Here is a 17,915-nt window from a genome sequence, read left to right as displayed (position 1 = left end):
CGTCTATGGGGTCACACAGAGTCGGACACGACTGAAGTGACTTAGCAGCAGCAGCAGCAGCAACTAAATCATGTCCAGGGCTAACTCTGCTTTCAGTGTGTGAAGCACTTTGAAGCGGGGAGAGGATATAGAGTTGCAGTTAGGCCTACTGTAGGAGTGTGGACAACCAAGGTAGTACCTTGGACCAGGCAGTGGGGGGGGAAATAACATGGAGGTGATAGAATCAAGAGGAATTTCAAGGAAGATTGACCAGCCTGGAAAAGGATGGAATGAAGGCAGAATGAAGTAAAGGGGGTTGTTAAGGAGGACTCTTGGGTTTCTTGCTGCAAGCTGGGAAGGATAGTGGTTCTTTCCACTGGGTGACCTGATTCTATTATTAAACCTTCTCTGGAATGTGTGAGATAATGGAGAGAAGAGAATGGGAGAAATGGATGAATGAGACATTTTTCATGTTGGGGAGGCTGCCATATTTACCATTTCACTGAGCAACTGGGTTGATTTTGGTCCAGAACTGCCTGCCCACTGTCACATTATTCTCTCATTGATGCACACACCTTTGCATTCTGCACTAAGAGTAGTCACATTTGCTGATAAAATTCCCAGCAGACTATTCCAGTCCATCATTGTAAGCTGTCCCACGGCAAAGAGCAGGGTCCTAGGGGTTGAGCTCCGCAGGTACAGGGTTGGGGAGGCTGAAAAAGGTCAATCAGCCTTGATGTGAGAGCCCGGGGGACTGCTGCCCTTCAGCACACATCTGTTGTGTGTGTCATGTCTTTCATGAGTTTCCTGCTTTCTCCAGGGAACCCTGGTCGCGACCAACCTGACTGCACTGCACAGGGACCCCACAGAGTGGGCCACCCCTGACACCTTCAATCCAGAGCATTTCTTGGAAAATGGAGAGTTTAAAAAAAGGGAATCCTTTCTGCCTTTTTCAATAGGTGAGTATCTGGAAATATGAGTGTGGGAACCCAGGGTCCCTCTCTCAGCCCTTCCCTCCTCTTCTTGTGATGCCTTGCTTTAGTTGGCATGTCTCTAGATAGCCCTGCCTAGCGTGACTCACTCTTGCTGTGGGTGCATTGCAGGTTTCCCTGGGCTGAGCATCAACAGGATTCATTCTCTTACGTCCTAAGCCCTGGCTTGACTCTGATGGAGATTTCAGCTTTAAATTGTTCAGTCCCCAGAACTTTGGGGAGAAGAACTTTGCCTCTGCCTGTTACCCACAAAGGAAGGTTGGGCACTTGCCACCTTTATAGAACTTAAAGTGTTCCAAGATCTTTTTAGTGCCTCCCACTCACAAAAACATAAAGCTAATGGCTAAGAAAGGGGTAGGGGAGGTTCCAGTAAAGAGACAGCTTCCTTATCATTATGGGCATTATAAGTGACTCTAGGTGCCATGGGCTTAAGTAGATGAGATTCTATCTATACATTCTTCCTGAAGAAGTCCTTTTACTTTTTTAAATGAGATGTTTTGATAGCATCACCAGCTCTATGGACATGAGTTTGAACAAACTCTGAGATATAGTGAAGTACAGGGAAGTCTCTGTAGTGTGGTACATGGGGTTGCAGAGTCAGACATAACTTAGTGACTGAATAACAGCAATCCTTTACAAATCTAGTTAATACATTTACATGGTGTATAACTTGAGATATATGAAAGAGAATGCAGAGAAAAATCTTTCTCTCATGTTTCCCAGCCAGCCAGTTCCAAAGGGGTGTTTTACTCATAACTTGGTGAAATAAGGAAGGAAGGAAAAGTCTTATATATATACCAGGTAATGAGTTAAGTATGTTGCTGAGACCATTTTAAATAATTTCCCAAATCCTTAATTCTATAAATGTTTTCTGAGCACCTATTATGTGTCAATTATGCAGCCCTGAGAATATGACAATGATTAGGTAGAAAAAAAAAAACAGTGCAACTTTTATGGACCATGTGTTCTACCTTAAAGTTAAAAGGTCCAAATTCCATTCACCACACTGGGGATAAGGGAGGAAACTAAAGCTTAACAGGGTCAACTATGGTATCTATAGTCATAAAGCTCACAGAGCAGAGGCTGAACTCAGTGTTGACCAGGTTTATCAAATAAAGCCTATGCACGTCCTAGAAACCTCTCCCAAGAAAGTAACTAAATGCTACAGTGAGTGAATGCTCTGAATTTCGCAACAATTTTCTTATCATGAAGTTCAATTAAATGTATATTGACTTTCTGTGACAGTATAATCTTATTGATCATGCCACAAAGGCACAGAAAGGGAGGGACTGGAAATTGACCCCATGTAAGCATGATACCGGAGAAGGCAATGGCAAGCCACTCCGGTACTCTTGCCTAGAAAATCCCGTGGATGGAGGAGCCTGGTGGGCTGCAGTCCATGGGGTCACTCAGTCGGACACGACTGAGCGACCTCACTTTCACTTTTCACTTTCACACATTGGAGAAGGAAATGGCAACCCACTCCAGTGTTCTTGCCTGGAGAATCCCAGGGACAGGGGAGCCTGGTGGGCTTCCGTCTATGGGGTCACACAGAGTCGGACACGACTGAAGCGACTTAGCAGCAGCAGCAGCAGCAGCAGCAGGCATGATACAGAGCCCAGGCTTTTCTGCTATAGGGTGCTGTCCTGCGTGTATCTGGACTGATTCCAATTAGATCTTCTGTCTTTCTTTCTCTGGTTCTATGCCTCCTTTGCTCACTTGGACAAGTCACTTTTTAATATGAAAGCAGACATGAGATGTAGAAAAACCTTCCAGACTTGTTGTCTGCCTTGGTGTGTGCTAAGTCGCTTCAGTCATGTCTGACTCTTTGCAACCCTATGGGCTATAGGCTGTCAGGATTCTCTGTCCATGGGATTCTCCAGGCAAGAATACTGGATGGATTGCATGCCCTCCTCCAGGGAATCTTCCCAACCTAGGGTTTGAACCCATGTTTTCTAAGTCTACTGCATCGGCAGGTAGATTCTTACCACTAGTGCCACCTGGGAAGCCTAGACTTCTTGCCTACAAGAGCTTTATGTTTCTTATTATAGTACAGAGTTCAGCTGTTTTAAGTGTTATAATTTTTCTTGCTTCACTGTATTTTTGTTATTTAGAGTTGAAACACATCCTTCCTATTACAGATTTCATTTGCAAGCAAATTATTTTATTTTATACTTACAGCAACCCAATTTTTAACAGTTAGGAAAACGATTAGTATCTCCTTTCTCAGTGAAAGGAAATTAGGATTAAGAGAAAGTTATTTCTCATCCAAGGTCATGTGCCCAAGGAATTGGCATAAAAGGGCCAAAGACTCAATTTTCTGGTTTCTTTTAAATTTTTGTTGAAGTATAGTTGATTTACAATATTGTATTAGTTTCAGGTGTACAGTCAAGTGATTTAGCTATGTGCTTAGTTGCTCAGTCATGTCTGACTCTTTGTGACCCCACAGCCTACAGCCTGCCAGTCTCCAAGGTTATTGGACAGGAGATCCCCTATCCAAGGGGATTCTCCAGGCAAGAATACTAGAGTAGGTTTCCATGCTCTCACTCTGCCAGGGGGTCTTCCCAAACCCACAGATCAAACCCAGGTCTCCCACTTTGTAGACAGATTCTCTGCTGACTGAACCACCAGGAAGCCCAAGTATGCTGGAGTGGGTAGCCTATCCCTTCTCCAGGGGATCCTCCTGATCGAAGGATTAAACTAGGATCTCCTTCACTGAAGACGGATTCTTTACCAGCTGAACTACTGGCTTACATGGTAAAGATTTAGTTAAAGATACATATATACCTTTTTCTTTCTAGGTTTCCACCTTACTGGTTATTACAAAATATTGAATATAGTTTCCTATGCTATACAGTAGGTCCTTGTTGGTTATATATGTAGTTCTAATATAGTGCTCTCCCTAACACACTTAGAATTTTCCTACTTAAAGTCCTTTCCATTTTAAGATTCACTAAATTCACATCATATGTATCAGTTGTTACATTGCTGCATTACAAAGGTGGCAAACTCAGTGACTTAAAACAATAAGTGTATATTATTGCTCACAAGGCTACAGTTGCACTGAGAGCTCCACTGTTCTTAGCTGGGCTCTTTTGCCCATTTGGGAGGTCAGTTGGCTGAAGTCTGATCTAGGATGACATCAGCTGGGACAATAGGGCTCTTTTCCAAGTTTCCTCCTCCAGCGAGCTAGCCCATCTGGTGTGCATGTAGAAGACAAGACCCCAGGAGGGAGGAAAGCACACAGTGCCTCCTAAGGGCCAGGCTGGGAACTGGCGACCATCATCCCCAGTGCATTCCGGGCCCAAGCAGGTCATACTGAGAGCCCCAGTTCAAGGGAAAGGGAAAATAGCACAGTTTTTATGGAAAGGGCTATGAAATCACATTGCAAATGATGGGGGTACAGGGAGAGGGGGGAAATTGGAGCCAGTATTGCAGTCAGGTGATCTCACTGTCTTTCTTTCTGCTCAAGAAGAGTGATTCAGACCAGGCTAGCAATTTGGGGATTCCCTCAGCTGTGACTAAACGAGGATTAGCTAAACAGAACAGGAAATAGAAACTGGAAAAATCCACTGACTTAAAGTGTCAACACTGCTGTTAGGTTTATTCCCACCATACTCCCATCTTTAGGGCTCAGTTGCTTTGCCTCATACTTGATCCAGCACTTTATAAAGAAAGCTTCCCTGAAGGAATGGGGTGTGAAGAGCTCCCTCCCTTCTCTTGGAAAGAAGGTCAGGTGTGGAACTAGGAGACATGCACAGTTGGGGAGATTACAGAGGTGTTATGCAAACATATATTTTCTTTTCTTCATTTAAGTTTTCCGTTTTGATCCAACAAAGCAGCAGATATCTTCATGAAAGGCAAGAGTCTGAGTCCTCAATTTTCAGAAATATCACTGAATCATGGAGATAAGATTAGGAAGATCTCTTAAAAACCCTAGGTCAATTCTCTCACTTCTAGTAACTGATCTGGTTAGTTAGTGATGGCGAGTTAGTACATGCACCAAGAAGAAAGTCTGTGTTTCACATAATCCAGGATGAAGCCTTGAAATAAGGTAGCACTCCTTTTCATGACTTATAAATCAAACTCAAATCTCCTGTTTTACTGGTATCCTTTATCAGCCATATATAGTACTTAGGAGAGTAATTACTTCACAAGTTTGACAAGTGAAAATTGTATATGTGGATGAAAATAAGTAATTTACTCAGAGCCCAGAGCTGGTTACTAATGGAACCAGTAATGTAACCCTGGATCCTGACTCTTAAGGGTCCAGTTTTATCCCAATATATGGATTTTTCTAGGAGAACTTTGGGTATTTGTAATACAACTGACCTGGTACCAGCTAAAACAAATTTTTCATTCGCTGCAATTTAAGCCAATTTCTTCTTCTTCTTTTTTTTTTTTTTTATTCAGTTCGGTTCAGTCACTCAGCTGTGTGTGAAATTTGCGACCCCGTGGACTGCAGCACAGCAGGCCTCCCTGTACATCACCAACTCCGGGAGTTTACTCAAACTCATGTCCATTGAGTCAGAGATGCCACCCAACTATCTCATCCTCTGTTGTCCCCTCTCCTCCCGCCTTCAAACTTTCCCAGCATCAGGATCTTTTCAAATGAGTCAGTTCTTTGCATCAGGTGGCCAAAGTATTAGAGTTCCAGCTTCATCACGAGTCCTTCCAATGAATATTCAGGACTGATTTCCTTTAGGATGGACTGGTTGGATCTCCTTGCAGTCCAAGGGACTCTCAAGTTCAAAAGCATCAATACTTCAGCGCTCAGCTTTCTTTATAGTCCAAGTCTCACATCCATACGTGACTACTGGAAAAACCATAGCTTTGACTAGATAGACCTTTGCTGGCAAAGTAATGTTTCTGTTTTTTAATATGCTGTCTAGGTTGGTCACAACTTTTTTTCCAAGGAGCAAGTGTTTTTTAATTTCATGGCTGCAATTACCATCTTCAGCGATTTTGGAGCCCAGAAAAATAAAGTCTGTCACTGTTTCCACTGTTTATCCATCTATTTGCCATGAAGTGGGACTGGATGTCATGATCTTAGTTTTCTGAATGTTGAGTTTTAACCCAACTTTTTCACTCTCCTCTTTCACTTTCGTTAGGAGGCTTATTAGTTCCTCTTCACTTTCTGCCATAAGGGTAGTGTCATCTGCATATCTGAGGTTATTGATATTTCTCCCGGCAATCTTGATTCCAGTTTGTGCTTCATGCATACTGGCATTTCACATGATGTACTCCGCATATAAGTTAAATGAACAGGGTGACAATATACAGCCTTGACGTACTCCTTTCCCTATTTGGAACCAGTCTGTTGTTCCATGTCTAGCTCCATGTCTGGTTCATGGCTGTTGCTTCTTGTTCTGCATACAAATTTCTCAGGAGGCAGGTCAGGTGATCTGGAATTCCCATCTCTTAAAGAATTTTCCACAGTTTATTGTGATCCACACAGCCAAAGGCTTTGGCATAGTCAATAAAGCAAATGTTTTTCTGGAACTCTCTCGCTTTTTCGATGATCCAGCAGATGTTGGGAATTTGATCTCTGGTTCCTCTGCCTTTTCTAGATCCAGCTTTAAAATCTGGAAGTTCATGGTTCACGTACTGTTGAACCCAGGCTTGGAGAATTTTGAGCATCACTTTACTTGCATGTGAGATGAGTGCAATTTTGCAGTAGTTTGAGCTTTCTTTGGCATTGCCTTTCTTAGGGATTGGAATGAAAACTGACCTTTTCCGGTCCTATGGCCACTGCTGAGTTTCCCAAATTAGCTGACAGATTGAGTGCAACACTTTCACAGCATCATCTTTTAGGATTTGAAATAGCTCAACTGGAATTCCATCACCTCCACTAGCTTTGTTTGTGCTGATGCTTCCTAAGGCCCACTTGACTTCACATTCCAGGATGTCTGGCTCTAGGTGAGTGTGAGTGATCACACCATTGTGATTATCTGGGTCATGAAGATCTTTTTTGTATAGGTGTGTGTATTCTTGCCACCTCTTCTTAATACCTTCTGCTTCTGTTAGGTCCCTACCATTTCTGTCCTTTATTGAGCCCATCTTTGCATGAAAAGTTCCCTTGGTATCTCTAATTTTCTTGAAGAGATCTCTAGTCTTTCCCATCCTATTGTTTTCTTCTATTTCTTTGCATTGATCACTGAGGAAGGCTTTCTTATCTCTCCTTGCTATTCTTTGGAACTCTGCATTCAAATGGGTATATCTTTCCTTTTCTCCTTTGCTTTTTGCTTCTCTTCTTTCACAGCTATTTGTAAGGCCTCCTCAGACAACCATTTTGCCTTTTTGCATTTCTTTTTCTTGAGGATGGTCTTGATCCCTGCATTCTGAATAATGTCAGGAACCTCTGTCCATAGTTCTTCAGGCACTCTATCAGATCTAATGCCTTGAATCTATTTGTCACTTGCACTTTATAATCTCAAGGGATTTGATTTAGGTCATACCTAAATGGTCTAGTGGTTTTCCCCACTTTCTTCAATTTAAGCCTGAATTTGGCAATAAGGAGCTCATTATCTGAGCCACAGTCAGCTCCTGGTCTTGTTTCTACTGACTGTATAGAGCTTCTCTATCTTTGGCTGCAAAGAATATAATCAATCTGATTCTGGTATTGACCATCTGGTGATGTCCATGTGTAGAGTCTTCTCTTGTGTTGTTGGAAGAGGGTGTTTGCTATGACCAGTGCGTTCTCTTGGCAAAACTCTATTAGCCTTTGCCCTGCTTCATTCTGTACTCCAAGGTCAAATTTGCCTGTTACTTCAGGTATTTCTTGACTTCCTACTTTTGCCTTCCAGTCCCCAATAATGAAAAGGACATCATTTTGGGGTGTTAGTTCTACAAGGTCTTGTAGGCCTTCATAGAACCGTTCAGCTTCTTCAGCATTACTGGTTGGGACATAGACTTGGATTACTGTGATACTGAGTGGTTTGCCTTGGAAACAAACGGAAATCATTATGTCATTTTTAAGACTGTATCCAAGTACTGTATTTAGGACTCTTTTGTTGACCATGATGGCTATTCCATTTCTTCTAAGGGATTCCTGCCCACAGTAGTAGATGTAATGGTCGTCTCAGTTAAATTTACCCATTCCAGTCCATTTTAATTCACTGATTCCTAGAATGTCTCCGTTCACTCTTGCCATCTCCTGTTTGACCCCTTCCAATTTGCCTTGATTCGTGGACCTAACATTCCAGGTTCCTATGCAATATTGCTCTTTACAGCCTCGGACTTTACTTCTATCACCAGTCATATCCACAACTGTGTGTTGTTCTTGCTTTGACTCTGTCTCTTCATTCTTTCTGGAGTTATTTTTCTACTTTTCTCCAGAAGCATATTGGACACCTACCGACCTGGGGAGTTCATCTTTCAATGTCCTATCTTTTTACCTCTTCATAGTGTTTATGGGGTTCTCAAAGCAAGAATACTGAAGTGGTTTGCCATTCCCTTCTCCAGTGGACCAGGTTTTGTCAGAACTCTCCACCATGACCTGTCTGTCTTGAGTGGCCCTACACAGCATGGCTCATAGTTTCATTGAGTTAGACAAGGCTGTGTTCCATGTGATCAGATTGGGTAGTTTTCTGATTGTGGTTTTCAGTCTATCTGAAACTCTAGTTTTATTTTCTCAACAACTGGTTACTTGTAGAGTACAGAATAGAGGCATGGTGCATTAACCATTTTCCAAGAATATTTCATTACACGGGGAAGCAAAAAGTAGCAAAAGTCATGCTCAGAATTAACTGCAGAGGATAATCCCACTGATGGTGTCCAGGAGAATCTTTACTGAGATAGTTAGGAACTATGTCAGATGTTAACAAGGGTTTTTCTGGATGTGGGAATTAAAGCATGTTTTAATATTTTTATACTTTTCACACTTTTTTTTTTCATTTTTGCCGTGAACATATATTAATTAGGGAGAAAGTAAGCTATTAAAACACCCACAAGAGAGATGATGATAGAGTCTATTGTGGGGTGTTGTTGCCCAAGTTAGGGAAGAAGGCACCATGAAGAGGAGGGGCTGGGGGAAGCCTGGAGCAGGCAAACACAGGTGGGATGAGATGAGGTTGGCCCTGTATGGGGAACCCTGGCAGGAAGATTCACGGTCATGATGGAGGGATACTTGACATAGGGAAAAGATGCCTCATACTTGAAAAACCTTGCTTTGACATTTACTTTCTTTTAACTTTAACAATATTTTTTTGAAAATTGAGAGAGTTAACCAGAGTTTTTTTTTTTGTCCTTATCGTTTGCTAATGGATTTTTGTAAGACTTTTGGCTAGACCACATTTATAGATCAACCTTGGCTGCTCACTTGTTTCATCCACAACCTGCATCTTCACCGTTGCTTAACCATCTGAGTCCTGAAGGCACTAGAGTGTGTGATTGTGGAATGACCTCACTGGGCTTAGGTTATCCAGGTGGTCATGACTAAATAAGCTGAGTGCATAAAGGTCCAGGGCCAGACAGGCCTGCCGTTTGCTCGGGTTTTGAAAGATGTGGTGGAAGATTTCAGTCCTTGCTGGCACAGACCACCTGAGCAGGTACTCATGTTTTTGTCTTTCAGGAAAGCGGATGTGCCTTGGAGAACAGTTGGCCAGAACTGAGTTGTTTATTTTCTTTACTTCACTTCTGCAAAAATTTACCTTCAGGCCTCCAGAGAATGAGAAGTTGAGCCTGAAGTTCAGAGTGAGCCTGACCCTTGCCCCAGTCAGCCACCGTCTCTGTGCTGTTCCTCGGGGCTGAAGTTGTTGGGGTGGGGAGTGAAGGAACACATGAAGAATGAGCTTTCCCCCACCACCCCAAGGCAAGGCACCTGCTCAGAAGTGAGGGGACAGCATCCAGTGCCTCTAGGATATGTCACAGGAACGAGACTCAGAGGAAACTGGAACCAAACCTGAGCTTTGCCATCTCTAGTGGGGTCTTGAGCAAATCAGTTATGTTGTGAGTGATTTTGTTTTCATCCAGAAGATTTAAGGTGGACAATGATTCCATCTCTAAAGGAGGAACTACTATAAAGATCAGAGGAAATAATGGACTTTAAGTGGCTTGGAAACCATAAAGCACATCACAAAAGTCATACCTGTGATCTGCCTCCTCCCTACTTCCTTCCTTAGCTAGGTTTTGCTTCTGATCTGTTGAGATGGCCTGAGTCAAAGGTGTGCCAAATGGTGGGATAAGAGTTAGAAGTTGGGCTAGGGACAGCCATGGAGGACAGCCAGAAAGGCCCTCACACTTAAGGTAGCCCTGGGCAAGCTTATCCTGCTTCTCCCTCAGACTGACCCCTGGGAAGTAGCAGGGCAGGTGGATTCCTGATTTATAGGCAGGTTTCTACGGAGAAACAGTTTATCTGGTTTATCTAAGGAAACACTACCTTGGACACCAGAGCCAAGAAGAATGTCACCACAATAACCAAACATGGAACTCAGGGTAGGGGAAAACAAATGTGGAAATATTTTCTGTCATTACTGTGCCTCCTTACCTTAAATCCTCTCATGCATTTACTCCCAGGCCCATGATTGGTGTTAACAACATGGTGGTTGTGATCTTTTTGTATGTATTGATTGTCAGCTTTTGATTGACAAGTATTCCCAGCCTAAACAGAACTGATGAGCACTGGTTAAGTATAGTATAGAAGGAAACAGAAATGCCAGAATCCTGTTAGCCCTCCTGTGTGTGGTCACTGAGGGGAGAAAGTAACATCAACGGAAAGGCCAGGTGCCACTGAGAGTCCCTGGAGTTTGGATGCCAACCTCATGCAGACAAATAACACACCTAGTAAAATGGACTAATACTTATACAAGGTTACTTTTCTCAAGTGTTAGAATTAAGAAATTTAAATATCTCAGAACAAAAAGGCACTTGATGATGTGGGCCTTTTCATCCCTGTTGCCTGGGATTCAAAGAACTAAATCATGGCACCATTAGAAGCAGAAATAGGAAAAGAAAACAAGAGAAAGGGAGTGAGAAAGTCTGGCTGGAGCTAGCCTGAGCCTGTCAGAGTCAAGAATAAGTCTGGGAGAAATGGTTGCGTGTCCTGAAGGGCAGGGAGATGATTTGCATTAGAGTAGAAAATGAGAACCCCAGCTGCCCACCAGAGTGCACTTTCTTTGTATCCTCTTGAAAAGTTGCATCTCTAGATAACACCCTAAATTATATTTCTGAAATGAAACCAGTCAAACCAGACCTTGAACATCCTGAGCATCTGAGACCTTGTCGTCCGCTCTGTGTTTCTGCAGTCAGATCATCCTCATAGGAGACTGAAAATTGGCCAAAATATTTTCCCTTATCTACTCAGTCTCCTCAACTGTTAAATGAACTCTGTTGAATTATCTCCAAGGTCCATTCAGCTCTGCTGTGCATTTTCCATGATTTACTAGAATCATGTTTACTAGAGTCAGTAGGGCAGGCATTTACCTACTCCCTGTGGAATCAATGGAAAACTCCTGGACACTCATCCTGCCCTAATAGATGCAGTGGGACCAGAGCTAAGTAACCTGTGATCACAGTTAACCTGAAAGCTACAGGACACAGGGCTGGGAGTAGCTGAATTTCTGAACATGCAAAATGTCTCCCTTTTTCCTCAAAGCTCATATTTCAGAGACCCTTAAATATGAATTCTCTACTGTAAAAGCATTACACAAGGATTTTGTTTCTGTCCTTTTGTAACTCTCTTATTCCTCATCTATTTTGGAAGCTCCAGGTCATCTTTCCCTCTTTCTTTGTGTCTGTATCTGACACATAGCATGCCAGCATATGACATGTTCTGTGACATCGTGGATGAGATGCAGATTTTACTGGAAAGCACCCAGACTGTGAATATTCCCTTCACCCTCGTCGTCCCTTAGAGACACTGACAGGCACAGGCTTCTGTGTTATTTAAAGTCAGGTTGAAGGCTGGCCTTTTACAAGGAGACGAGGAGCAGGGCACTCAGGATACCCTGATTGTATGGAAACGCATTCAGGTCGGGCATGACTGGAAGACATGCACCAAGGAGGGGGTCTAGCAGAGGAGCCGCTTCCCACGCCCCTGTGTGTTTACAGACAGGAAGCAGGCACTGGCAGATGACTAAGAAGCAAGGACAGTGTCCTAGTGAGTTTCTATGTTTGCCTGGGAACCCCAGAGCCTACCTCCATGACAAGCTCTTCTCCCTGTGATCTAACTCAAACTTGCCTATTGCTAAGCTACCAAGAAGGAAGGAGGCAGGCACTGAGGATGAGTGTCCAGGGACACTGGTCCATGTCAATGATCCCAAATTCCAATATGTTTTCTCCTCTTAGCAAGATGACACTGCTATGTTGCAAATTCCCACCCTCTCCTTCTTGTAAGGGATTCAAGTCAATGCCTCCAGGAAGCCACTTATTGTTCATATTTAACATATTTTGTTTAATATATTAAATATTCATATATAATCAATTAGATTTCAATTATATAGTATATAAACATATTTTATTTGAATAAATATAAATGTAATATACATATTAAATCAAGTAACAGTTTACTTTGCATATAATACCTTAAAGTATAGCTATAGTCTTAGAAAAGTACAACTTGCCAATAATGAACCAGGAAGAAATAGAAATTATGAACATGCAAATACAAGCACTGAAATTGAAACTGTAATCTAATAACAAACAAAAACCCAGGGCCAGATGGCTTCACAAGCAAATTCTATCAAATGTTTAGAGAAGAGCTAACATATAGTCTCCTCAAATTCTTCCAAAAACATTGCAGAGGGAGAAACACTCCCAAACTCATTCTATTAATATGAGGCCACCATCACCCTGGTACCAAAACAAGACAAGGATACCACCAAAAAAGAAAATTACAGGCCAATATCACTGATAAACATAGTAGTATAATATCCTCACATAAAATACTAGCAAACAGAATCCAACAGCACATTAAAAGGCTCATATACCATAATTAAGAGGGGTTTATCCAAGAGATGCAAGGATTCTTCAATCAATGTGATACACCATATTAAAACTCTGAAACATAAAAACCACGTAATTTCAACACATGCAGAAAAAGCTTTTGACAAAATTCAACATCCATTTGTGATAGAAACTCTCCAGATGAAAACTCTCTAGGGCATAGAAACAACCTACCTCAACATAATAAAGGCCATACATGACAAACAAACCCACAGCAAACATTATTCTCAGAGGAAAAAAACTGAAAGCATTTCCTGTTAGATCAGAAATAAGACAATGGTGCCCACTCTCATCACTATTATTCAATATAGTTTTGGAAGTTCTAGCAATGGGAAGCAGGGGGAAAAAAGATATAAAAGGAATCCAGATAGAAAAAGAAGTAAAACTCTAACTGGTGGCAGGTGACATGACACTATACACAGAAAATCCTAAAGATACCATCAGAAAATTACTAGAATTAATCTGTGAATTTAGTAACATCACAGGATATAAAATTAAACACAGAAATCCCTTGCAAACCTATAGACCAACAATGAAAAATCAGAATGAAATTGAGGAAACAATCCCAATCACCATTGCAACAAAAAGAATAAAATACCTAAGAATAAACCTAAGGAGACAAAAGACATGTTTGTAGAAAATTATAAGACACTGATGAAAGAAATAAAAGATGAAATAAACAGATGGAGATATATAGCTTGTTCTTGGATCGGAAGAATCAATATTGTGAAAACAACTATACTACCCAAAGCAATCTACATATTCAATGCAATTATTTTTTACAGAACTAGAATAAAATTTTACCATTTGTGTAGAAACACAAAAGACTAGAAATAACCAAAGCAATCTTTAGAAAGAAAAATTAAGCTGGCGGAATCAGGCTCCCTGACTTCAGATTATACTACAAAGCTCAGTCGTCATGATAGAATGGCACAAAAATAGAAATATAGATCAATGAAACAAGATAGAAAGCTCCAAGATAAACCCACTATGGGCACCTTAACTTTGACAAAGGAGGCAAGAATATACAATGGAGAAAAAACACTCTTCACTAAGTGGTGCTAGGAAAACTAGACAGCTACATATGAAAGAATGAAACTAGGACAATTCCTAACACCATACACAAATATAAACTCAAACTGAATTAAAGACCTAAATGTAAGGCCAGAAACTATAAAGTTTTTAGAGGAAAAGCTCAATAGAACACTCTTTGACATAAATAACAGCAAGATCGTTTTTGACCCATCTCATAGACTGATGGAAATAGAAATGGAATCTAATCATACTTAAAAGCTTTTGCACAACAAAGAAAATTATAAGCAAGATGAAAATACAACCCTCAGAATGGGAGAAAATAATTGTGAATGAAGCAACTGACAAAGGATTAATCTCCAAAATATACAGTCAACTCATGCAAATCAATATCAGAAAAACAACCCAATCAAAAAAAAAAATGGGCAAAATATTTAAACAGACATTCATCCAAAGAAGACATATGGATGGCAAATAAACACATGAAATAAATGTTCAACATTGCTGATTATTAGAAAAACGCAAATCAAAAGTACAATGAGGTGTCACCTAACACTGGTCAGAATGGCCATCATCAAAAAAATCTACAAAAAATAAATGCTGGAGAAGATGTGGAGAAAAGAGAACCCTCTTGCACTGTTGGTGGGAATGTAAATTAATATAATACAACCACTAGAAGAACAATATGGACATTCCTTACAAACCTAGGATTAAAATTAGCATATGACTTAAAACTCAACATTCAAAAACTAAGATCATGGCATCTGGTCCCATCACATCACGACAAAAAGATGGGGAAAAATAGAAAGAGTGACGTTTATTTTCTTGGGCTCAAAAATCACTGTGGACATTGACTACAGCCATGAAATTAAAGACTCTTGCTCTTCAAAAGAAAAACTATGACAAACCGTGACAGCATATTAAAAAGCAGAGATGATATTTTACCCACAAATTCTGTATAGGCAAAGCTATCAAAGCTATGGTTTTTCCAGTAGTCATGTATGGATGTGAGATTTGCACCATAATGAATGCTGAATACTGAAGAATTGATGCTTTTTACCTGTGGTGTTGCAGACTCTTGAGAGTCCCTTGGACTGCAAAGAGATCAAATCAGTCAATCCTAAAGGAAATCAACCCAGAATATTCACTGGAAGGACTGATGCTGAAGCAGAAGGTCCAATACTTTGGCTAACAGAAGTGAAGAGCTGACTCATTTGAAAAGACCCTGATGCTGGGAAAGATTGAGGATGGGAGGAGAAGGGGATGACAGAAGGTGAGAAGTTTGGATGGCATCACCGACTCTATGAGTGTGAGCACACTCTGGGTGATAGTGAAGGACAGGGGAGTATGGTGGGCTGCAGTCCATGGAGTCAGAAAGAGTCAGACATGATTTAGTGACTGAACAGCAACTGACCCATCAGTCCCACTCGTGGCCATATATCCTGAAAAAATATAATTCAAAAAGACATATGTATCCTAGTGTTCACTGAAGCACTATTTACAATAGCCAGGATGAGGAAACAATCTAGATGTTCATCAACAAATGAATGGTAAAGAATTGGGGTACATATATACAATGGAATATTACTCAGCCATTAAAAGGAATAAATTTGATTCAGCTGAAATGAGGTGGATGAACCTGAAGCCTGTCATACAGACTACAGAAAGTCAGACAGAGAAAAACAAATATCCTACAATCATGCATATATATGGAATCTAGAAAAACAACACTGATAAACCTATTTACAGAGCACAGATAAACATGCAGATGTAGAGAATGGACTTGTGGACACAGTTGAGGAAGGGAAGGGTGGGACAAATTGAGAGAGTGGTACTGAAATGCATACACTACCATGTATAAAATAAATAGCTAGTGGGAAGCTGCTGATAACACTGGGAGCACAGCCAGTGCTCTGTGACAACCCAGAAGGGGAGGCGGGGAACTCAAGAGGGAAGCCATGTGTGTATACTCCTGGCTGAGTCATAGAAAAAGCAAGAGAGTTCTAGAAAAACATCTACCTCTGCTTTTTTGACTACGCCAAAGCCCCTTTGTGTGAATCACAACAATCTGTGGAAAATTCTTCAAGAAATGGGACTACCAGACCACCTTACCTGCCTCCTGAGAAATCTGTATGCAGGTCAAGAAGCAACAGTTAGAACTGGACATGGAATAAACTGTTTCCAGATTGGGAAAGGAATATGTCAAGACTATATATTTTCACCCTGCTTATTTAACTTATACACAAAGTACATTATGTGAGATGCCAGGTTGGATGAAGCACAGCTGGAATCAAGATTGCCGGAAGAAATATCAATAACCTCAGATATGCAGATGACACCAGCCTTATGGCAGAAAGTGAAGAAGAACTCTTGATGAAGGTGAAAGAGGAGAGTGAGAAAAGTTGACTTAAAACTCAGCTTTCAAAAAACTAAGATCATGGAATCTGGTTCCATTACTCCAAGGCAGATAGATGGGTAAACAATGGAAACAGTGAGACACTTTATTTTCTTGGGATTCAAAATCACTGCAGACTAAAAAGCAGAGACATTACTTTGCCAACAAAGGTCTGTCTAGTCAAAGCTATGGCTTTTCCAGTAGACCATGTATGGACATGTCTACTGTAGACATGTAGACATGTAAGAGCAGGACCATAAAGAAAGCTGAGTGCCAAAAATTGATGCTTTTGAACTGTGGTGTTGGAGAAAACTCTTGAGTCCCTTGGACTGCAAAGAGATCAATCCAGTCAATCCTAAAGGAGATCAGTCCGGAGTGTTCATTGGAAGGACTGATGCTGACGCTGAAGCTCCAATACTTTGGCCATCTGATGCGAAGAACTGACTCATTTGAAAAGATCCTGATGCTGGGAAAGATTGAAGGTAGGAGGAGAATGGAACAACAGAGGATGAAATAGTTGGATGGCATCACTGACTCGAGTCGACATGAGTTTGAGGGAGTTCCGGGAGTTGGTGATGGACAGGGAAGCCCAGCGTGCTGCAGTCCACGGGGTCACAAAGAGTTGGACACGACTGAGTGACAACTGAACCAAGCTGTTGGCTGATTCATGTTGTTGTCTGACAGAAACCAACACAACATTGTAAAGCAATTATGCTCTAATTAAAAATAAATTTTTTAAAAAAGTGTAATTGTAAGCTTTATGATTTCTCAGATAAAGCCTCTAGCTATTTCTACTTTTTTTTCTAGGCCATTTGATTTCTTCCTCACTGGGTTCACAGAGCAATTACTGTGCTTCCTATAGACTACAGGAAGAGGAAGTTCCTAACAACAGTTACCTGAGCAGTTACTCTCTGAAAGAAATATGTCATGCACTTCCTCTAATTTTCAAAAGTGCACTTGCAGATAAGTAGGATTTTTAAAATCTTAATGAAGTCTAAATTACATTTTTTGTTTCATAGCTCATGCTTTTGGTGTTTATCTAAAATCATTGACAAGAGATGAAGGTTATCTCAGCATTTTCCTATGTTATCTTCTTGGAGTTTTAGCTTTGAATTTTACGTGTAAGTCTGTGATCCATTTTGGGTCAACTTTGGTGAGAAGTGTAAGATCTGTGTCCAGATTCCTGTTTGCATCGAGATGTTCAGTGTTCCAGCACCACCTGAATGAATATTACCCTTTTCCCATTGAACTGCATTTGCTCCTTTGTCAAAGGACTATATATTTCTATTACTGTGATCTTTATTCTTTTCTAATGACCTATATGGAGAAGGAAATAGCAACCCACTCCAGTATTCTTGCCTGGAGAATCCCATGGACAGAGGAGCCTGATGGGTTATAGTTCATGGGGTCCAAAGAGTCGGACATGACTGGGTGACTAAACAACAACAGTGACCTATATGTCTTCTTCCACCAATACCACATGCCCTGATATATGCAGCTTAATAGTAAATCTTGAAGTCAATGGTATCAGTCTCCCAAAATTGTTCTTCTCCTTCAATTTTGTGTTTACTATT

The 17,915-nt window shown here is 41.0% G+C and overlaps 1 protein-coding gene across 1 annotated transcript in view; it reads left to right on the top strand.

Annotated features, from left to right (window-relative positions):
* LOC129541501 (cytochrome P450 2J2-like) overlaps positions 1-12,527 on the top strand; it is a 30,395-nt gene extending 17,868 nt beyond the window's left edge. The window contains exons 8-9 of the mRNA XM_055403450.2: positions 800-938; positions 9,544-12,527. Of these exons, the coding sequence (XP_055259425.2) occupies positions 800-938; positions 9,544-9,722 (318 nt within the window). The 3' untranslated portion in view covers positions 9,723-12,527. The remainder of the gene's footprint in view (positions 1-799; positions 939-9,543) is intronic.
* Positions 12,528-17,915: the final 5,388 nt, after the last annotated feature.

Source organism: Moschus berezovskii, chromosome 4, assembly GCF_049115385.1.
Source record: "Moschus berezovskii isolate FMDL1 chromosome 4, NW_MosBer_1.0, whole genome shotgun sequence".
Taxonomy (NCBI): Eukaryota; Metazoa; Chordata; class Mammalia; order Artiodactyla; family Moschidae; genus Moschus; species Moschus berezovskii.
The sequence above is the reverse complement of the archived record's forward strand: the minus strand, read 5'-3'. Positions and strand labels throughout refer to the sequence as shown.